The following is a 23643-nucleotide window of genomic DNA, read 5'->3' as shown; positions in this document are numbered from 1 at the left end:
AGGTTTCTTCCAAACTTTCTCCTGTGTTTAGCTTTCTCCTTAGTCTTGTGATAGGACAGCCACATAGATGAGAAGGAATATCATATGCTTTTGAGAGCCATAAATAAAAAGCAGCCCTGGATTGTCAGTAACTATTATTAACATCTTGTTATTTTTCTGTTCCTAGTACAGAATAGCGATAGTTTAGAAATGGTTTATTTTATACAGCCATCCATCATGTTCAAGGACAGGCTACCAATGCTGAAGGCATATCCAAACTTCTGCTTGACTCAGAGCCTGCTGAAGGCTTTGTTTGAGTGCCTCCAAAAGTCAGGCAGTGCCTCCATGGATCTCGGTACCATGACTGCTAATGTCGCATGCACCGTCTTGGTTGGAAAGACAGGAGTCTGCTAAGGAAGGAGAATGTAAACCCTCCCCACCCCTCTGAATTGCTATAAATTTCAAATTAAGGGGCTCTCAGGCAAAAATATGGGAGCAGGAAATAACAGTTCTTTAATAGGGAAAGGAAATAAATAAAAGGATAAAATAAACAATGCAGTAAACTAGAACAACACTGACAGAGTCAGAACCCAACCTGACACCCTGTGGGTCAGGGTGTTGGTAGCAGTCCAATTGGAAATGTGGCTGCAGCCCTCCTAGAGTGTCAGGGGTGGTTCTGCTGGAGCAGGGGGGATCTGTAGAGAAGGATGTAGTCTTCTTCCGAAGATCCAGTGGAAGAAGAGGCAGCTGTTCCTCTGGGGAATCCAGTGGAGAAAGCTGTGCTGGTGTCTCAAAACCTCCGGATTATATCTGGGTAGGAATGCTTGGCTCCTCCCTCTGGGTGGAGCATCTCACAGTGGGATGTTATAGTTCTTATCAGTCATGCAGTGACATTCAATGGCCTGTTATCAGCAATGTCCCCTCCCCAGGGAGGAGCCATTGTGGTCACTCAGAGAGAGAGATAAGGCAAACTTGATAAGGCCCACTTGACAAAAGCAATCTGCCATACAGATGGTAATGGAATACATATTGCATTGCAATCTGGAATGCACCATCAGAGAGGGAGCTCTGGCTCTGCCAGGAGAGGTAGCCAAGGGTTCTCCAGGAGGGCGTCTGCAGAGGCCAGCCACCTGACTGTACAGTGGTGGTGATGATTGTCACAGGCTTTAAAATGTTTTACTGCTGTTGGAAGACAGTATTTAAAGGCTAATTATTGCCATGGTGGAGTGGAGCAATGGTTCTCCTTTGGGAGCTGCCTCTGGCACCAGGCAGTGCACATGGTTCCTAAGGAGGACTGAGACCTCACAAGCCCTTGGAAATAGACACTTGTTTGCAAACCTGTCCTAGTCAGTCAGTGGCCTGGAGTTGTCTTCCCATCTTCAGCAGCAGCTTATCCTACCCTTCCAGCAGAAATGCATGAACTCGCACTGCTCTGGCTACTCTGAATGCCTCTGAAATTGAGTGGACTCAATTTGTTATGGCAGCAAACTGTTTATTTATTCTGTGCTGTGTAAGGATCTATCAGCTCCTGCCTTATCAGTGAAGATGCAAAAAAGCAGCTAGTCTGTCCTTAACTGCAGTGCTGCACAGATCCCAAATGTCATCTTGCTCCTTCCTACCCAGCAGCCCAGTCTGAGGAAGCAGGGGAAGGTTTTCTGGTGTGTGTTGTGGTTTGCATACAAACTTCTATGAATATTGTGATGCCTGTTGAAAATGTTAATATATGCCAGGGCATAAAAGGACACTCCCTCCAAAAACTGGGCTCTCCTAAAGCATCAAGTGCAAAACTAACTCAGTGCTTCTGGAAATCCTGTCAAATGTACATACTTGTAGTAGCAATATCATATGCCATGACACTATCCAGATTCATCAAAATAGACATGTTTTTGTTCTAACAATAAAGCCAGAAATGGATCTCAGTTTGGCTTTGAAGTAAGTAGCTGTAAATAAATGCTGGCAGCCTTTTCTGAGCTGATGTGCTGAGGGTGATGGAGAAGTGTGTTTTATTGTGGCTGAGCCGAGGTGGGTCAGGGCACACAGAATGTCACGAGTCAGTGCCTTGGTGTGATTAACTCTCAGAGGATTTAGTGTTGCTATGTTTCTCTGTAATGTGTGCCAGAAGGGTTGGTGACTAGAAAACACATTTGTTTCTTTAGGAAGAGTGAACAATCAAAATTTTAAGAATTGTTTGAGCTAAATTAGGTTATGTTTTTGAGGGATGCTCTCTTAAATAGGAACTGGCTTTTTAATCGCTGCCTCTGTTAAGAGAAGATTGATTTTCTTTCTTTCCCTTTTGTTTAGTACCTCAGGGTGGGAAGGTGAGGAAAGTGCAGGGGATGGAAGAGAGGTGTATCAAATGGCTGAAAACCTTAAAAATGTGGAAATATTCCACTTCCCAGAATTGGGAATTTAGAAGGATCTGTGGGAAAATGAGAATGTGCCTCTGAGACTGTTTACAATGACACATTCCAGCTCAGTAAGCCTCCTTGCTTTTGGGTCACTGTGCTGCTGGAGACATTTGTTTTTTGGATGAGAAGAGAAATTGATACCCTCACTTTGTAGTTATTTAAGTGTGTTTTCACAGAAATTCAGGGCCCAACACCCATCTGGGAACTTCCTGCCTGGAGTCACACTTAGCTTCAGTGTCCTACCATTCTGCCACAAATCTGATGTTTAAGTGCTGTTGTAAGGGGCTGCATTTTGACCACAAAGGACCATGTTTGTAAGTGGCAAGTGAGACAATCCTCTGTCTACATGCCTTGACATTTCTGCCATCCTTTGTTACCATTTTAATAAACCTGCAAGGTACCATGGCAACTGGGTGTGATAACAGCTGCCGAAGCACGCTCAGATGGAAGAAATCCTGTGCAGGATAGAATGTAATTCTTTCCTTTTTTTGAGTATTTGCCATTTTTGGTGCTGTGTACAATTTGGACTATTCCATTTGCAAGCAAAGGATGGGTTTGTCTCTTTGAAGGCTGTCACAATTTTACTTGGTTGACTTCACAATTATTGGAATAATCAATCTGCAGTCTCTTGTACTTAAAACTATTTCAACTTTAGATGCACTTTTTGGCAAGTAGATGCCAAGAAGCAAAAGCCTGGGGCACAGAGAGTTGTTGGTTTGATTTGTTGTTTTTTTTTTTTTTCTTGTTTTCTTTAACCCAGTGGCACACATGCTGTTCTTTTTTAGTCCTTTGAAAGCTCTACATACTTCCCAGAGGGGAGCACTCTCCCCATTTCCATTCCCCATTAATTTCCTCTCTATTGAGAATAACAATTATTGAAGATTACAACAATTTGAAATCCCTACTTGCCCATCACTTCTGTGGCACATCTCATGCAATCTGGCCCCAGCCCTAAGAGACTGTGATGGGATCAGCTAAGAATCACTCTGCCCCTCCTTTCTTCTGTATTTTCTCCCTGTTCCTTGATTTGCAAAGAGAAAAGGGTCTGACTTTAATTGCTCCAGGTTGTGCAGATAGAAGAAATTCTAAATTGTAATTTAAACACAGTTAAAAGGATATTTTGTGTTGCAGCAGTGATGCGGTGAAGTGTGTAAAAGTTCAATATATATGTATGTACCTGTGTAGTTATTAATTTATTGTTTAAACTGGCAGAAAGTCACTTCAAAAATCTAACATTCAAATGGGAGTTGAAGTTCTGTTAGTTTTCCAAAGGCTGGTGCATAGAAACATGTAAATATTGCTGATCTTATTTCTTCAAATGACCTGTTGAAGTGCCCCTCACCTATGGCAGCATCTCTGTTTGCAAAGAGGAGTGGTGCTGCCTGTTGGTGCAGTGACGTTGATTAGTTTTTTTTGTTGTTTCCTCCCCCTGTGTGGTATGTGGTAAATGCCAAAGGAGGATGCTTCCTGTGCTGGCAGTCATTCCTTGTATTACATGACCTGTTTTCCTTTGCAGGTTTTTAACTTATTCCTACCTTCTGGCCTTCAACGCGTGGCTGCTGCTGGCGCCGATCACCCTGTGCTACGACTGGCAGGTGGGCAGCATCCCTTTGGTGGAGTCCATCTGGGATGTCAGGAACTTGGCCACGCTGTTCCTGCTGCTGGTGATGACATTGCTCAGCCTACACTGCATTGCTGCGTTCAAGGTAACACCAAAAACCACGCAATACAACCTAAAAGAAAATAAAGAAAAGAGTGTTTTGTTTCCTGGTCTTCAGATGAGATGGTTGGTGAGCACATGTTTTCTACTGGAATGCACTGGAGTGAGGTGAAAAATCATTCCAGTAATAGCTAAAGCAGGCAAGCTCAACTGATGAAAATGTCTCTCTAGCTGAATGTCTCAGTCTTTAATTGGTCTGATTTGAGGGTGGAACTTGGCCCAGACTCCTGCATTCAATTATTGTTAATGATCCAAACCCCACTGAAGTTTTTAAGCATCTCTGCCTCTCCCATAATCATTAAGCTTTTTGTCACTTACTTCAAACAGGACTGGGAACTGTCATTTGCAGAGCCTTTTGAAAATAAAATCAATTCTTCTATTTGCCCTTTTGCTATGCTTCTAAAACCTAAACCTTGCATACATCTTGATGAGGAGATTTTTTTTGTCAGCAGAGTAATGGAATGTGGGAAATTGGAAATGACCTGGAAATTGTTCTTTAGCATAAATAATACAGTTGGTAAGCCATACTTCCCAATTCAGCATTTCAGAGGTACTGTTAATCATATTGCAGAAGTGAAAGTGAGGTTGTATAAGCCTTGTCAGAAGTCAGATATGCACTTCCATGGAAGGGTCTTTTTTGTGGATCATAGGGAGGTACAAGCTGTTTCTCTTTCAGTTGAGTTGTGGAAGCTTCTTTAGGAGAGGTATCAGTAGTCACTTTGGAAATAGTACAAAAGTTTCTCTTCCTTAAATGTGTGTATGGCTGAAAAGCATAATTGAAGGGTGTCAGGTTTTTAATACCTGTTATGCTAAAATGTGCAGGTCATGTACATTTTCAGTCTACCCTGGCAGTCTTCCCTGTGCTCCTGATAAGAAACAGAAAATGAACCAAAACAGTTTGAGACTGCAGAGTTATTAATTTAGATAATACATTCACAGATGCTGTATGGCAAATATGGGAAAACACCCTATTAGGTATTCATCAGTTCTACCTGCAGGTTGTACATCATCTCATGTTCATCCTGCCTTCATTACTCACTGCTAGAAATATTCAGAACTGTTTGTATTAGACCTAATCCTGTTCTCAAGAAAGTTAATGATAAAATTCTCATTAGCCCAGGATTGCAGACTTCTGAAAAATCTTATTCCATGTTCATTGAAGTTTTGTTTGCTTTTTATTTCTTCTCCTGCTGTCAGAACTATATGTAGGATTAATACTGTTGGTTTTCTTGAAAAAGATGTTATCATATTTTTATTACTTTTTAAAAAAGAACAATTTACTCTGGATTTATGAATACCACTGTTTAATTTGAAACTGCAAATTTTAATTTTTTTGTGAGAAGTTCAGTTTTGCTCTTGACCACTGTTAATGTTCAACAACATGAATTTTGCTCTTTGGGCACTGAAACTTGGGCTCTGAATTTGGGCTTTGAAATTCATCTTAAAGATTCCTTTGTGTTTAGCCTTGAAAACCCCAAACACCGAATGAATTGGATCTGAAGTGATCTACTCCAGTAAAACTAGAACCATCCTGACCAAGTGCTCTCATGAGCACTTGCAGCCTCCAGCAAACCTGCTGTGAGCATGGAGCTGGTGATGGTTCCTGGGGATCACCTTGGATGTGTTTCCCTCAGCCCTTGGTATGGAATCACAGAAGGGTTTGGTTGGAAGGGACCTCAAAGACCATCCAGTTCCAACCTCCCTGCCATGGGCAGGGACACCTCTCACCAGACCAGGTGGCTCAGAACCCCATCCAACCTGGCCTTGAACACTTTGAGGGATGGCACATAGGTACATACATAATTAGAAGTATAATTGGAAAATTTTGCTTTTCAGGAAATTCTATGTCTCTGAAGCTATTTTCTGTTTTATTTTTAACAACTCCCACAATTTCTGAATTGTGGTACTGCCATTCAGTGGTATGAAGATGGTTGTGTTGGGCTGAGTGGTATGAATTACTGAGGAAGGCAAACAGGAAGCAGCAGTTTTCCTGGAAATAAATGATGCCATTTGACTTCAAACAATGCCTTTTATAACAGGGAGAGGGGAGTTCAAGGCACAGAAACTGCAGGCACAATTCATTGTATTGGGGTCTTAGGAAAGCATCTTTCCAAATGCAGCAGCAGTGGCCTTTTATAGGGCATTGCTTCCCCCAGGAAGGACCATCCTTCAGTCCAGCCCCAGACAAGCTATTACTCAGTGCTTTACAGCTTAGAGGCAGCACAAGATATATCAGTTGATTTCTCACATTGGTAAAGTATAAGATGTTCTGCTTTCTTTTGGAAGCACACAGAACAGTCTTAGCAGCCATTTTTCTCTCCTTTTTCATTGCAAGGTCTCACCTGGAAGAGGTAGCTTGCAATTTCCTGAAGAATGATTGTACAGTGAACAGGCATGCAGTCTATGTGCCTCTCCCTTTAGAGTGTAGGTGTGCAGGGGTAAGAAAGAACGAAACCTCAGATTTGTTTTCAGTGGCACCATTGCTTTCCTTTCTGCTGCACAGAGAATGGAAATGGTGGAAATTGTTTTGGCAGCAGTGAAGACCTTGGTCCAGTGAACACTGAACTGATTTTCAGTGGCAAGAGGTGATGTGTGTGCATCCACAACACAGACTCACAGGAGACTCACAGAATGTTTTGTGTGGGCTGTAATTGGAGAATGCATGGATTGGATTTCTGCCTTTGTTGCCATTGAATTTTAACCAGGGCTAATTTGTTGACGTTTGTGATTAGGGTAATAACTCTGTTGGGCATGTGTGTATGGTGCTGATAAAGGACATCTAAGGCACAAAGCTTTCTTGTTTCATTTTGTGAATGTTGTTATACCTCAGAAAGAGAAACAGTGGAAGATTTCTACCCTTGGGTGCTTTCCTTGGAACATGTCTGTTACTAGATGGGGATTTAGTGATGGAAACTGCAGAAACAAGAGAAGGCAGCTCTCCAGTTTGTTTGGAGAGAGAAGCCTCCCTTCTCATCCTGCTTGTTGAGATCATCCTTTACTGTTGTCTTCCTCTTTACTTAACGAAGAGGTCACTTTAAAAATTGGCATTGTTAACTGGGTATAACTTCCATTCTCTGGGTTGTTTCTCCTGTATAGTGGGAATCCCTCTCACCTACCTGCTGGAGAGCTCCCTGTGAGCAGCTCCCTAAGCAGGACCTGTTCTGCTCAACTCTTTGCAGTGAATGTCCTCACACAGGCTTCAAGCAGTGCTGGGGATGTGGCAAAGGCTGGGGGTGCTATTCAAAATGCCTGCACACTGGAGGGATTTTAATGGTTGGGAAAAGAGGATGGCATTTATTTATTGTTCACTGTCAAAGATAGCCTTGGCTATGAGGAACGGTTGTGGTGTGACTTCCAGATGGATTACAGAGGTGCCAGGAAACGGATGAGGCATTCTCTCAGTGGATGTTGAGCATGCCAGTCACACGGTCAGAGAAATAATCTGGTGCTTCAGAAGGCCACTGGGGTAGCCAAAGGCCCATGGCACTGCCTTTCTTTGCTGGAAGATGCAGGGAGCACCTGGTGAACTGGAGGGAGGACAGTTCTTGGCATTATCATCAGGATGACAGTTATTTCTTTGACATGTCATAATAATTCAATGAGCATGAAAGGAAGACCCTTCAGATGTCTGAAGCTCCACTCTGCATGGCATTTTTAGGTCGCTGCCTAATTAGCAGCTTGTCCCACAGTTGTAGCTGTGAATTTATGTGTGCAGAGCACGTGATGGATGAGATTCCATTTTCCCTGTGGTACCTGACATATGGAGGGCTGATAGTGGGAAAACTCGTGTGTGTAATGGGCTAATTCAGTGGGGTGATCTGGAAAACTGACTTGAAGCAGTGGCTTTTGCACCTGGGCAATCTGGGGGAGTGTGGGAGTGTATTGCACCTCATACTGACAGCCCTCACACATTTGTACCCGTGACCAGCATTGTCAAGGTGCCTTCTGGTGGTTCACAGCACCTTCTGCTCCTTCAGCAGGAGCACATAATGATGTGCAGCAGTTTGCTCATGTCCGAGGAGGAAATGCTACTGACATTTCACATCAATTAAAAAAAATATAATATACTATAATATATATATTATATATATAAAAAAATATATAACTTTTTTAGAGAACGTGCTTGGCTGTTCTGTGTGATGTGGCTACATATGGTACAGGAAATTGTGATGGTTTTCAGGTTATATTCATGGCATGTGACTGACATATGTATTATCCTGATCTCTCATATGCTACAGTTGGTTGTTTTTTATTTCAGAGCTAATTTTAAAGGTGATGCTGCCTCTTTGAATTTCCCTGCATGGTGCTTCTTAGCCAAGACAAGGCATTTTATACCATATTGTGATGACTTTATTTCGTGCTGTAATTGGCATCATATTGCCATTTATCTGGTGGATTATATGTGTGGATAGCATCTGAACATATTCTTCAGTGACTTTCAGACTAAATTTCTTGGCTGACAACGTTCAGTACCATCCAGGAGAGGAATGCATTTGCATCTTCTCTTTGTGTGCATGTTTCTGTTGTTTTTGCTAGCACTCATTATGTGTACTTTGTCATGCTATTTACTTTACCCTGCACTCATGAGACCTTTGCCTCGTTTCCCAGGTTTGGCATTTCATTAATAAATCACAGCTTATGGACCTTTCTGGGGAACAATTGCCTTTTCTAATATTCTACAGCAGTACCAGCATAGTTAGAAAGTATGCCTAGCAAAATTTATATGCCACAACACTTCCAGAACAATACCTGCTTCAAAGGCACAGCAAGGTGAATAAGGCTATTTATTGATGGAGTCTATCTGACGAGCTGGAAACCACAGTCATTTCCATAAAAGGTCCATTTAAAATAAATCCTGCTTTCATTTTCCTGAGGGCCACTTGAATTCCTTCCACACAGAGAGAAGGTCAGGACTGATGTTCTTAATCCTTTTGCAGCGAGTTTTTTCCTGTGCTGCTTCTGTTGTTAATATTTGCTGCAGGGGGAGAGTTATAAGCCAGAAAGAGTGTTCACTGAGATCTGGGGGAAGGGGGGAGCCCCTTGCAGGCACCCTGAGCTCACTGAGTGCTGCATTTCTGCTCCATCGAGTGCTGCAGCTGCATCCACAGTGTGCAGGTCCCTGGTGGGGCTGGCAGGAGCAGGGGAGCCTACCCAGGGAGCTCTCTGGGCCAGCTGACAGACTAAAAGGGAAAAGCTGACTTGATCTGCATGTGACTGCTGTTTTGGGTTAAAAAAGCAGCCACAAGAGCTGTCAAAACACACCTTGCGCGTCGGATTTTCTTTTGCGTGGTGGATGTTTGGAAATAGCAGGTTTGGAGCGTGGTGCTCGGGGTAAATATAACCACAGCTTGAAGCAGCTCTGATTTGGCTCCCTATGAATATGTTCAGCATCTCACCAAATGGGCTCTCACTGCTTGCAGGCTGGTGGTGGAGGTAATTAACACGGGGGCAGGGAGGTCTGCCATTTTCAGCATATTAAGGCTGAATTACTCCTTTTATTCTGCCATTTTCTTCTTCTGATTTGAGTCAGTGTTTCAAGGCCCACTCAGAGCTGAAAGGTTTTGAAATGGCACAGTAGCAGGGGTGAGCAGGAGAGTGTAGGTGAAATGAGGAGTAGGAAATTTACAGCTGGGAGGGGTAATGAGTGTTCATTGTGGCTGCTTGGCCTCAGTTAAACGTTGGGGTGCCAAGCTGCGGTGTGGGTTTTGTTTTTTGTTAGGCTCCTCTTGTTCCATGTTACCTTCTCAAGAGCAAATTCACCATGAACCAAGTTGCTTTTCCAAAGATCGTGCTTTTAAGTACTGCAAATTTGTGCATTGAATTTTACCTGTTTTGTTGTTTTTTTTTTTGTTTTCCCCACGTAGTCAAGCAGCCTGCAGTCACAGAATGAAAAGGAACCACAAGGTGAAAAGGATTATTCTAATTCCTGGAGCAATTTGTTGATTTTCCTATTTCCTTTTGGAATGTTCCACTTCTCTTTCAAAGATTTGTGTGCTTCTTCATCCAGCTCAAATGGGCTTGTCAAGTGGAATTAGAGGTTGCAGAGATTAAGGATTGGGAAAATGAGCTTATATCTTAGGGAATTTCAGAAACTTGGGTGAGAAAGACCATAAACACACAGCTGAATGGATGGGTAGCTGTCTTCTGCAGGGAAAAAGAAAATAGTGGATATCAAAATTTTACTCTGAGATGCTAATATAAAATATGAAATTATATGGGATGTATTTCTGTACCCTGTTATGGGAATGGGAAAGGACTGCTTTCTACTTTAATTCCGTAATTGAAAATCAGATTTTCAGAGGTGTTGAGCACCCACAATTCTCATGCAGGTAAAGTTTTTAGGCATTTTCAGCATTTCTGAAAACCATGCTGTTTTACCTGGTACAGACCAGGACTTTCTCCCTTGTGGAAACAGAGGGAATGATCTTGTTAGGGTGGTCTGAGATGTGTGCCAAGGATTTCTCTTCAGATAATCCTGGGTGAGGAAGCCAGTGCTCCTTTCTATTGTTTTGGTTTCAGATTCTGACTCTATGTTTCAGTTTCTGGTGTATGTTTGCACCAGTTCCTGAAGAGGTGCTGCAGCTGGTGAACTGGAGTGTAGTTTCTATTGTTGCCAAATGCTTGAAATAGTGTCACTGTGTCAGGTAGTTAATACACAGTCAGCAGTGATTATCAAAATAGCATTAGAAATCCATGGCTATTTCTATCAAAACTAGATGATCACCAAGAAAAGTTTAGTTATTTTAGGAAATGAGTGAGTTACTAAGCCTGGCATTCAAGTAGCTGGTGCTACTCAAGATGCTGATTTTTAATTTTTTTTTTTAATGAGATGAGAAAATAAAACTCGTAATGAAGTGTAGTGATTACAGAATTTGTGGCTCTTTTTCTAGGAGCAAGCTGATTAAGACAGGTGTCTGAGGCAGCTTTGAAGCTGGTAAGTTACCTTTAGCTTACCAAATGCTTGAGTTTTTCAGACCATCTGTTGACACCTGACTTTTGGCATCATTCACTTGGAAGCAGTGGCACAGGCAGCAGAGTGAAACAACCACAGTGCCCTGATGCTTGGTCACAGTAGATTAAGGTGTGTGTGTCCCATCCAGGTTTCTGCTGGTGTCCTGAAGGAGAGCAATGCTGATGGTGCATGGAGTGTGGTACAGCTCTGCCGTGGCCCATCTGTATGTGCACCAGGCAGGTGAGACCTGCAAACACCCACAGCTCCTGTCAGCTTTACAACCACAGGTTTTTTTTTTTTCCCCTTTGAAGGAATCAATCCCTAGGGTTAATTCCTGATTAGCTTAATGCTTTCTTTTTATCACCTTATGCATGAATGGAGAGTGAGTTTGACGTGCTTTTACACCATCCCTTTTATCTTTAATGCTGTGTATGGGGAAAGTGCAGGAGTGGGTGTTTGCAGATGCTGACCTCTTGCCAGGTGAGGTGCTCACAGTGGTTTGATGCAGGCTGCTGAGGAGTCACATTGCTGAGCCACTGGAGAGAGTGGCACAGCAGGGATAGATGAAACAGGGTTGTGTGCAGTCTGCACTTAGGGTTTGTACAAATGGATGTTAGGAATAAACTGAAGAAGTGCCATCCTCTGCCTGTGGTCTGCAGAGAGTCATGCAGCTTCTCTGAGTCTCTGTGTCTCTTTTGATGGATAATGCACTTACCTCCCAGGCCTGGAAGGGTTTGAAAATGTGTAATAGCAATCATTGCTTTGGTACAGCTGTGCACTACCAGCTTTGCTGGATGCAGCTTTCTGCACATGTAGTCAGGTGTTCCAAGCAGAACATCTCACTGCACTGGGCCATCCAGAGCTCTCTGTCACAGGGATTGATGCCTTTGGTAGGAAGGAGATCTTTACTCCATGGAGCTGTTGGATCTACATGTTGGAGAGGTGACACTTGTCTCATTCTCAAAAAACCCCAAACAGTTAGAAGAAGGAATTAAACCCATTTGATTGCCTTTCCATCAAACAGGCAAGCACGTATAAACACCTTCAGAAACATTCTGAGGTAGAACAGAATGGAATTTGCTTGGATTTGTTTGCCCAGCTGTTGTCTTCCCTGAGGTGCAGCTCAGTCCAGCCCGGAGAAATGCTGTCCTCACAGCTCTGCTTTCCAGTGCCTCAGCCCTTGGAGGTGCCAGGCAAGGCGAACATCAGTCCTGTCAGCACAGTGCAGACTTCATGGATCTGGCACCTCAGACCATGCCTCCTCCAGGGCAGGAGTAAGGAATTCACTGATGCAAGGCCACAGTTATGGCAGTAATGCTAAAGTGATCTGTGCTCCTCCTGCACTCACACTTAGAGGGCTCTGCCTTGTACAAGACTTGTGCTTTAGTGGAATATGGGATATAAAATGGAAAGATCTCTTCAGTTATAAATTCTAGAGTTTCTTCCTTTCCCCCCAAATTGCTAAGGAAGCTATTTTTGAGATTTTTGGTTGTATTGATCATGTTTGACCTTGGAGTGATTCTTTGATATTCTGTTTGAGACAGTGGGACACTTTTTTTGCATTGCCCTTGGGAGAAATAGTTTTCTTTAGTTGTTTAATAAGTCTATGAAATAAAAGTTAGAAAGCTCTTTTTAAAATATTTTTTGGTTTGGTTTGTTGTTTTATTGGTGGGGTTTTTTTTTGTTACAGTATAATGAAGGCCTAATTGCAATGAGTTAGATGTGAATTTCAAAACTCCTCCCTCCCACCAAGCTATTTACTATAACAAATGCTATTTTGATTTGATGTTGGTTTGTCTTCGACAAGAGAAATCATTCTGAAGTTAATTCAAATGATTTGATTCCCCTCTCCCCACCAGAGACTACAGTGACAGAAAGACAAGCTTTGTATTTCCAAAAGGAAGCACTGTCTTTAAGGGGAAAGGAATTGTCTCTCTGAATGCAGTGATCTATAATTTCTAGCCCTAGCTATTTTATTTTAAGGAGAAAGGAAGACAAACACAATTGCCTATTACTCTTTAAAAGCTTTTACTACTGCTCTGGGCACCTGGAAGATGCTGATTCTGACACCTTTACCTCTGCTATCTCTCAAGTGGGATCATATGACCAAAGTAGTTAAACCAAAGAAATGGTCCTAATATTTCTTTTATTTCTTTGCCAGGAAAATGCAACAGGTTATGTATAGGTTGGATTTGTTTTATTTAGAAAAACACATGGAGGGGATCTCCTATGGCTTGTGTTGCATGGGAGGTGCTGCTGCCCTCTGCTCCTGCAACCCCATGAGTGGCTCACAGCACAACCACGCATAGCACAAATCAGCTGAAGCCTGGGCTTTGAGGACCAGCTCCTCCCAAAGGCCTCTGCCTTAATGGAAAGCTTTAAAAAGGGCACTGCCAGGTGGTTTTTGTTGCAGCAATAAGGAGCACCATGGAGGGTTCTGCTGCTCCATGAGGCTGGTTTGTGTGTGCTGGGTTCTGAGCCCTGCCCGAGGGACTGAGCTGGCAGCCCTCAATGGCATTAGCATGGAGCTGTGACTTGTTCTGGGGAGAAAAAGGGCATGCAGAGCCATTTGATCCTTTAGCTAAGCTAATTCCCACATTTTCCTCTTTGTCATTTGATGAACAAGTTTTATTTGTCTTTCTCTAGCATTCAGTTTCCTTTGCTTATCTGCAGTGCTGCAGCCTTGAATGACACCATGTCCTTCCTAGAGATGTTTAACTAGAGATTGTTTCCCCAATTATTGATTTAATGATCAACAACTAGAGAAAGCTGGTTTGTTTGAAAGCAAATGTGTATCTTAGGGGCTGAGAATGTTGTATTTGGCCCAGCATACCTTGTTTTGCCTCCTGGTCCTTAGTGTCAAACCCCTGGGGTAGAGTGGTAGCAGAAGATGGGCACCATGATCAGACCAGACAAAGTGGAAAGGAAGAGCCAAATGGCAGGAGAAAAATGGAGTATATTTCAAGATCTGGGTGAGGAGGGAAGTTGAACTAGAACTGGTAATTTTGATTCAGAGTTGAGAAGAAATTTTTAATCCTTTTTTTTTCCCCCCCCAAATTCAATTTTCTGCTGTAATTACCAGGCACCTCTCCTCATCATCAATATGGATTGATGTCTCCTTCAGCTCTGAAAATAATGTACTTTAGATGCTGTTGTGACCGCATGTACGCACTAGTAACTGTGAATCCAGGATACTGAAAAAGTGGGTAATAGGAGTACTATAGATAACTGTGGTGCTATTTAAAACACATACTGATAAAGAAGTCTGGAAATGTGAATTCTGCTCCTCTCTCTGCTTCATGATTCTTCTTTGAGCCAGGGGAGATCTGTGCACTTTTTTGTGATCCTGTGGTTTAGCTCCTCTACAGCGACATCAGAGCCTCCTGACTTGTCCCCTTGCTTTTGGTACCCACAGAAAAGACCTGTTGTCTTTCCCACAGAATAGGATGAATGTATTTTAGTAGTAGAACTCCTGAATTTCAGCCACTGTCTAGGCCAGTGGCAAGTTGTAGTCTGTGCAAAAGCAGGACAGTGTGTACTGCTTGGCCCCTCATCGTTGATGGGACTCCGTTTCTCTACTCAAAAATCTTGTTCAGCATTTCTAAATGTAGCTCCCTCTGGTAAAGAGAAGTCAATTTGCTCTCCAAAACTGAGAAGTTGCCCACAACAATTAGAAAGTGCAGCAACCATTAAGTGATTCTGGTTGCATCTGTTTCTGGGCATGACAGAGCTTCTCGGGGTGTCTGCAGACAGTGAGAAGCAGCATCTTGTCACACACATCTTTTGTGAAAAATATTTTCTTTAGGATTTTTCCCTTCTAAGGAGCTGAGGCCTCAGAAACAGAATGTAAACAATGGTTATCTGCTGCTGTGGAATGCAACTGGTGGATCCATGATTGGTCTCCTGTAGATGTTTGGATTTACTGACCACAGTCACAGCAGAGCTGGCTCTCGGTCTCTGTCCAAGCCAACTGCATTTGTTATCATTCTTTTCTATTCTATTCTTAGCTTAGCCTTCTGAGGAACCTTTTGCTTTCTTTTTCTTTTTAGTATAGTTATAATGTAATATATATATATGTAATAAAATAATAAATCAAGCCTTCTGAACACGGAGTCAACATTCTCGTCTCTCCCTTCACCTGAAAACCCCTGTGACCATGGTCACAGCATCTGAGCCAGGAGAGCACAGATGTCTGCCTGGGTGATTGAACAGGCCTGAAGCTACGCTTCTATCCTGGTGCCACTCTTTGAGAAGCAAGAGCTGATTTACCCTCTTGGGGTGGAGCTAAACCTGAAACTCAGCTTGCTCAGGAGGCTTGGGTCTCTCCACGGCAGGACCACGGCATCCCTGGGCTGGCCCCACGGATCACACTTGGTTTGAATTGCATGTGGTAATCCCATTCCTCCTCAAAGAGTCAGCTAACATTAAAGTGAGTACAAGTGGAGGGCACTAACTGAGCTCAAGTGAAAAACATTAATTTTAGCATGCAGCATGTCTCAGATTTCTGACTCTGTATGACTGTGGAGACCTTGTGTGCGAAAGTATCATTTCAAGTGTAGATATTTTCCTTGAAAGAGATAAAATGACTGCATTAATGTGTCACTTAGGGCCAGTTTTCTTTACACAAAATGTGACTGATTGAACAGCCTTTTCTCTGTTGTAAACATTTAGGATTGAACACAGCAGTCTGTGTGTATGTGATATGCATTTGTGTATTTACATAGAGTCACACTGTCGTAGACATGCTAATGTATACATTCACACAACTCTGTACTTACATATTACCAATATGAGTTATATCTTAGGTGATAGCTGTGCCATGCATATAGTAGAGCTGACCTTGGGAAAGATACCAAGGGTAATAATAGACACAGTGGGTAGTGTTTGTGCACTTTCTGCGCATATTAGATGCACCAGGAGTGCATAAATATAAAAAATTTAGTGTCTTGTAAAAATTTCTTTTAAATGCAAAAACATGCGAAATGTTAATCTAAGTTGCTTTTTTTATGACCCTCAAAGAAGTTAGAGGTGAATCAAGTTGGATTTTTTTAGTTGATATTGTTTAATTTTGTATTATTGCAGAAACTGGAACACAAAGAAGTTTTGGTTGGCTTGTTGTTCCTGGTTTTCCCATTCATCCCAGCCAGCAACCTCTTCTTCAGGGTGGGATTTGTGGTGGCAGAGCGAGTCCTTTACATGCCGAGGTAACTATTGCAATTGAATTTTTTTTGCTAATGAGACCACCATCTCATTTTCTGAAAGCAGGCATGATTGCTTCTTCCCTTTTAAGTACTTCAAACATTATATTGCCAGTCAGTGTGTTTTCTGCCTGGGAGTTTTGGTGTTACAGCATGAGAGATTTTCTAGTCAGCTGAGAGCAGATTGCTTGGCAGGAGCAAAGCTACTCAAAATCCTTGGTTTTCTTTTTAAACACAGGGGTTTTTTTGTGTGTGTGCTTGACACAGCTCAATACAGAGATGGGGTGTTGTTTCTTGAGGTTTGTCCTCCAAGACTCTTGGTAGCATAATCAAATTAAATTCCTTAATGATTTTATCTTAAAGACAGCAGCTGGAACATTAGCCTGTCATGTTTTTATTGGGTTCTTGTTCAGCTTTCCCACTCCATTAGGTGGTCAGTAAATACAAGGCAGACTTTGCTGTCTGAAAAGGCTCCTGGATTCAGTTGTGGGATATGCACATGGGCTCCTGCCTGTGGGCTACTGATTGCAGACACATCTGAGAGTGGAGATTTGCACGTGGTGAACAGGAAGAGGAAAATCCAGCCACTTCTCCATCCCTCAGCCCGTGCTCTGAATTTCCCCTCAGCTTCCAGCCTCTAACAATTGCCACTTCAGCTGTCTGGGTTCTTCTGATTGCGTTTATGCAGGGACAGCTTTGAGGTGTCACTTGTGACATCTCCAGTGTCCACATCAGAGGCTGCAGTGGCACTCAGAGGCCATCCATCCAAGATGCACCAGACCATTGCCCATTTGACAGAAACACAGGCTGGGTGAGGCTGGAAAGGACCTGGGGAGGTCATCTGGTCCCAATATTCTGGGCAAGCAGAGCCGTTTGTCTGGGACCAGGTACAAACAGCTTTGAGTCCAAAGAGGGAAATTCCACAGCAGCTCTGGGAAACTTGTGCCAGTGTAGTTTATTCTATAAGTAAATGTTTTGTCTTGGATGCTACAAGTTAGAAATCCCAATTCTACCCTTGGTGCAGGGGAGCAGCCTCTGTTATATCACATGGGAACTGCCATTGCAGAGCTGATGGCAAAACAGAAATCCTCAGTTTCACCCTGGGTTACTTTGTGACAATTGAAACAGAAGTTTCATTCCACAGAACATTTAAATTCTATTCCTCATGAATTGTGCAGCCAAACATCCTAAGAAAACTGCTTACAGATAGTCTTTTGAAAAGCTGTATATATTTTGATTGTCATTGGTGTAAGCACTGTCACAAAAAAGCTGCTCATTGGTATAAACCTCAGGCTGTGGAGGAGCTATTGCATGTGTTATAAGGTTCTTATGCAGTTAGGCTGTATCCCTGTGCCTTTGTACACAGACATGCTTTTTAGGTTGAATTCTGCTGACTTTGTTCACATCACTAGCCCTGCCTTTGTTAGCTGAGGGCACACCTGAAAGTGTAGTGAGTGAAAGTTGTCTCTCAGAGTTATTTTGCAAATGATACCCTCAACTAATGGATCCTGCATCATTTCAAATTAACTTGGAAATCAGATTGCTTTAAATTCATGTAACAGAAAATGAGGAAACACATGAAAGAGCAAAGCTATTAACGAAACAGTCAGCTGAACACAGGGCTGTGTTGAGTGGTTGCATTTCTGAATCTCAAAAGAACAACTGCGGAAAATACTTCAGCTGTCAGCAGTTCCTCGTCCTCCTCCAGATGAGGCTGCTGATATAATGAGAGGAGGGGCAATGAAGAAGAAAAAAGGGTATGTTTGCACAGAGAAAATTAATCAGCGTTAACATGTGTGCATATAGTTTGTATAATGCTTTTCATCTCCCTGAGGGCTTTGCAAATATATGACCTACAAAGTAGGTGATTGATAGTTGCTACTTTTTTTTTTTTTTTCAATTAGAAAGACTGAGGCAGAAGGATTAAGTCTGTGTCAGAGTCCCTGGATCTCATATTTGGCTCAGATCACTCCTGTCCTTCTTTGCAACATTTGGTTTTGCTCCCAGCCCAGGCTGGCAGGTAGCTGGCATGAAAAGGGAAGGCAGACCCTGGCAGTGCCTGGCAAAGGTGGAGACTTCCTTGCCAAATGATCTGGACAGAGCTGAGCATCTCTGGCATCTCCAGGTCCAAAATTGCAGGGATGGTGAGGGGAACTTCTTCTAACATTCATGACTATGGCAACACAAAAACAATGTCATTCTGTTTTGTTTTGCTTTTTCCCTCAGGAGGATGGCAATTTAGTAAGGATGGCTAAGGAAGTGCTCGTGTTCTTTATTTAGAACAGCCTGTAGCAGTTTTCTCAAGTTACATCTTGAAAAGGGGTTTTCCTATCCTTTGCCCTTCAGTCTCTAAAACTCAGCAAGTCAGAGGTTGCCACGCAGTTTTATTTAGATAAAAGTCCTCAAAGAGATTCAGGGGATTTGGTGATCTATGTTTTTGGGCTTATGCTGGAAGGCACTTTGCTCTCTCTGTTTCAAGCAATAGCCTTTTATTGATATTTATGCATGTGGCACTTGCATTTTTATGGCTGGGACAGTGGAGTATGTGTGTCACAACCTGAAGTCCTGATTCAGTGGTGCTCAGTAGGTACCTGGGGAAAATGTCAAGCATTTTCTTTTCAATAAAAGTTAAGTAAGGACCCAAGGATTTATATAAAAGATATTATAAATAGAAAGAAGAAAGAAATAAACCCTTTGCTCAGTGTCTAATTATATGGCTGGGCCTTGCCTTTTGGGGATTGATGGGTATTTGGAACAATTCCTCTTCTGTCTGCAGCCCTGCCTCAGGGGAGAAGCATACAAACTATGTCAGAATGCTTGGATGTTTTCTTTAATTGTGTTCAGCTAAACAGAAATATTTGGAGAAAATATTTCTTGTGTTTATTTTTCATTTGAAGGTTACAAGCATACTCGTTTAAATTAGGAATTACTCATTTAAATTAGGTATTTTTAATAATAGTATTACTTTAGGTTGAAAAACTCAATTGGAAAACAATTTATTGTCTTTTAACTTTTAATTTGGCTTGTTTGTTTGTTTTTTCTTGTGTGTAAGATGGGAAAACTTGTTTTCAGGAGGTCAAAAGGTGTAGAATACCTAGGGAGTGATGAACAGGATACAGCTCTCTAGGCCAGTTTTCCAGCGTGGCATCACTTAAAAAGCTGAGTCAGTGAAAGACTTAAATTATAGTTTTTTTCCCTCTTCAAAATGTCAATACAAATGCTGCTCAGAACCCCACAGACAGTATAATTGTTTGGAACTGCAGAATGGCTGAGGGCAGGCAGTTTTTCTGAGTCCTGAGCAGTTTGTAGCCAGGCAGGAGCAGCAGCTCTTCCCCTGTGTGGCCCTTTAGTGTGCAGGAACAGGAGCAGCAATACAAACTCTTGGCCCATCCAGGAGCTGCCTGCTCTACTGACATTCCCACTGAGCTGGGCTTGCCCTTTCCTCATGGGACCAGACCTCTCCTACCAGAGCAATTTCTGTTTGCTCATCTTTCACTGCTCCCTGATAGCTGTGGCTCCTGGCTGAGCTGTTGTGTCAGAGCTGGACAACTTTAGCTGTTTTCAGAGCCTCAAATGAACCAACAAATCACCCAAAACATCACTCTGTGGGTTATTTCCAATTTGCTGAAAGCAACAGGCAATCCAGTGGTACCTGCCCCATTTTTATGGCCACTTGTTCCTGGTGGATATTGCAGTGAGTGGGTTGCAGGGTGCACAGTTACTCTTTCCCAGCATAGGCAATTACAGGTTGCTGTCAGGTTTTTTGGCCAGCTGCTCACTATATCAGGAGTTGATGTTGCAACCCTAATTGACAATACTGGGAGATGAGATCACTGCTGTATACAGGATGGCATTTGCTTCACCATCTATCTTAAAAATCTGCAAGAAAGCCATCACCCAGGAAAAAGCCCACTTGTATTTTTCAAGAAATTAACACATCATGGTAAAGTTTTCCTTATGCTGTAGCAAAGCAGAGACCATATGAATTTTTGCCTCTGCATAGAGCATGCTTTTAATCCTTTGAGCTAATGCATTTTTTCCAGCTGGTGTAATCCCAAACATTAGTAACTTATATAATTGGAGGGGGGAAAAGAAGGAACCTGGTATGTGGTGGAATCATCTGTGACTTTTATGAACCTGATAATTTCTGAGCAGAAGTGCCCAGTGCTTACAAGGCAACCACTTGGGGATGGCATTTACTGGTGCTTCTCTCCTGGGAGCATGTCATGTACTACACATTATCCTTATTTCCCAAAGAGCAGTTGTGCAATGGGGTTTCAGTTTCCTGTGCCACTCCTTTCTTTATTGTCATTTGAAGCTACAAGTTCACCAGGAGCTGAATTTCTGTTTGCCTTTCCAAATTCTTTCAGCATTAGATCAGATCCTGTAAAGGATCATCTGATTTACAGAAGAAGCTTCTCTTTTTATTTGGAGTCAAACACTGACCCAGCAAAGCCAGCAATGAAAGTCTCACTGGCTCAGTGGAGCCAGTTTATCTTCTCCCTGATCTCAATTCAATGACACAATTAAGCATTTTGCCAGTTTTCATGTTAAGCCCACAAATCATTTGGGATTTGTACATGGAATCCAAATTACACCTGTTCCATTTCCTTGAACAGACATGATTTCACTGCCTGCTCTGTTGCCGCTGTTCTTGCGGGGGCCACGGGGCAGCCAAAGTTCACAAGAAGTGAGCTGGATTATATTCCCTGTAATTCAGGTGCACACCTGAGGGCACTGGGAGGGAAATGGGAGACCATTATGTGTTGGCAGTAGGCCAGAGTGCAGCCCCAGCTGAGTCCCTGTTTGCTGTGAGGGATGCCTCTGTCCCCTCTGCAGGGTATCAATTTGAGCATCACTCTGCAAAAAGTGGCTGGAGGCGAGGTGCTTGGGACTTCAGCTGGGACAAGGGACCCAGTGCTGCTTCCCCATCTGTGGAACAGGGATAATAACTCCACTCTGCCCTTCAAAAGGGGGCAGAAAGAGCTCTCATTAATAAATGAGAAATAAAGGCTAAATGCTGTGAGCAGCTCTCTTGCAGATGCGTGTCTGAACTCCAGCCCCTGCCTTTGGAGGCTTGCCCCGTCCCTATTAAACACTTCAAGGAGAAATCAAAGCAGCCAACCTCTGTTAATGCAGGCAAGAAATGCTGAGATGCCAGTGCCATATATTTTGGCAAAAGGCAGTCAAGATGTAGGAATAAAAAACTGAAATGATTGTGCAAAACTGAAAAAGATGAGCTCATGGCATGTTTGGTCTAGGCTGCTGTATTGAGTTATTTTAATTAAATTTAAAACATGCTTTTGAGAAATGTGTTCTGGGGATGTACAGGAAAAAGCTATATTTTTGTGGAGTTATGGGCACTAATGGCTATAGTGGAAATAGTTCTGGTTTTGTTGTGATAGATTAACCTAAAGGAAAACCTTCAAATGCATTTATTCTGCTCTTGAAAATAATAGAGATAGGTAAATATATTGGTTTTTAAAATAATGGGTTAATGTCATCTTGTGGAAGTAATCTACTTGGCCATGTTGATTAAAAGTGGAATTCTTATGTACAAGGTAATACACTGGCCTTAAGATGATGCCTTGTGAAATTTAATAGATAATATTTTTATATTTTTGGAGGTTTTGGAGACTTGTGATGGAACTGCGTGTGAAATTATTTCCTGTTATGGAATTCCAGAAGTTATAACAGTATTTAAATTAAATCTAGCATGCAGACCCATCTCCACTGAATTATATAAGATGTAGTGAAATTTCTGTGGAATCCTCATGGAATTATATTGGATTTTTCATTTATAAAAGATTTTCTTTCCATAATTCATATAGAATGAGAAACCTGAAAGGTTTCTGTATTACCTGTAAATATTTCAGGTAGAAATCTGTTGGATGTGAAATCTTGGACTCAAACACTCTAATGATGGGGGTTTGTTTATCACATGACTTTTTGGAAGGAAGGGGAAATGCATCCGAATGTTGAATAGCTATTCAAGGGTTAGTGAAATCATTAATTTCTAGTCCATATTTTCTCTCTAATAAGGAGAAGTTCCTGCATTTTCTCTAATTACATCATGTTCTGCCTGGAGGATCACATTGCCAGTATAGGTAAATCATTTTGATTACTTGGCTGATCATGTCTAAGTACCTTTAGTACAGGCCTGCATAGATTTTAATTTAGAGCCAGTGACAAAGTCTTAGCACTAACTCATAAGGTACCTTTCCAAGTTAGATATACTCTTCCGGTGTTTATAGTTTGCAATATCTTTGTATTATGACCTGCAGACTTTATTCCAGGAAAAGCCTGCTTAATTCCAGTGAAAATTTGGTATTTTTTTCAGCAGGATCTCTGTAAGTTAAGTATGTTGCTGGTTCTTGGTTGTCACACTGATACTTCCAAGCTGTAGAGATTTGTTTTTTCCAGTGGGATTTTTTTTGGTATGTTAACCATTATATCTTGATGGTCTTCCTGAAGTCTTTGACAACCTCTAGTGACCAAGAAAAAATGTATCAATTCCTTGTCAGCCTTACTGATTGAGGGGCAGTTTGAACAATGCTTTTCCCATTGCTCCCAAAACTCAATGCCAGTGAATGTTGCTGGCTTACTCTGTGGCACAGAGACACACCCCACATCCTCCTTGTCTTTGGACATTTAATCCAAAACATGATTGTTAAACAGATTTTTCCCTTCTAGTACCATCTAGTTGAGCAAGTTTTGGTCCTTTGATACTCACATCATCCTCTGAAAAATACCTTGTTGTAGTTAACCCAAGGTGTGCTGACTGTAGTGAAGCTTTAGACAAAAATATTAGAAACAAAAGACTTCTCCAACCCAATATAAAGCTTGCAGTCAAAAGGGGATGGACAACAAAAAGGATGGTTGGGGAGAGCAAACCAGAACTGCCCCTTTGGAAGGGGACACCCATCTAAGAGGTGGGACATCAAGGTTTATCTGCCACACCCCCCAGCACCTTTTTGGGATAAACAGTGCTGATCTAAACCCTGCTGGAGCACTTGGTGGTGGCAGTTTGATCTGGACCTGACCTAGGCCATGCTTGCACTTTTGCTACATTTTCTAGCCTGTAACTTGTTGGGTTTAGGCTATCCTTGTACCAGCTGTGAGGCCAAGTCTCAATCCAGCAGCAAACTTGGCAGTACAGGTAAACTTCTCTGAATTTCAGGAAAATCTGGGCCAGTGCAGTGTGGTTATTCCAGATCAGCACATGGGCTCTGATGGCTGAGGAATTTTGAGGACTCAAAACCCCACATGTGGATCCACCTGCATCCCCAGGTCTGACATTGATCTGGCACAGTGCTTTGAATCCAGGTGATCCAGTTTGCAGGAAGTGCCGCAGCTGCTGAGTTTCTGGATCTTTTGGGTGATTCA

At 42.3% G+C, this 23643-nt stretch overlaps 1 protein-coding gene across 1 annotated transcript in view; it reads left to right on the top strand.

The window, feature by feature from the left end:
• TMTC1 (transmembrane O-mannosyltransferase targeting cadherins 1) overlaps positions 1 to 23643 on the top strand; it is a 143112-nt gene that overhangs the window by 62918 nt on the left and 56551 nt on the right. The window contains exons 8-9 of the mRNA XM_063154031.1: positions 3904 to 4093; positions 16142 to 16263. Of these exons, the coding sequence (XP_063010101.1) occupies positions 3904 to 4093; positions 16142 to 16263 (312 nt within the window). The remainder of the gene's footprint in view (positions 1 to 3903; positions 4094 to 16141; positions 16264 to 23643) is intronic.

This window comes from Melospiza melodia, chromosome 4, assembly GCF_035770615.1.
Source record: "Melospiza melodia melodia isolate bMelMel2 chromosome 4, bMelMel2.pri, whole genome shotgun sequence".
Lineage (NCBI taxonomy): Eukaryota > Metazoa > Chordata > Aves > Passeriformes > Passerellidae > Melospiza > Melospiza melodia.
Note: the sequence above shows the minus strand (reverse complement) of the source record. Positions and strands in the feature narration are given on the sequence as shown.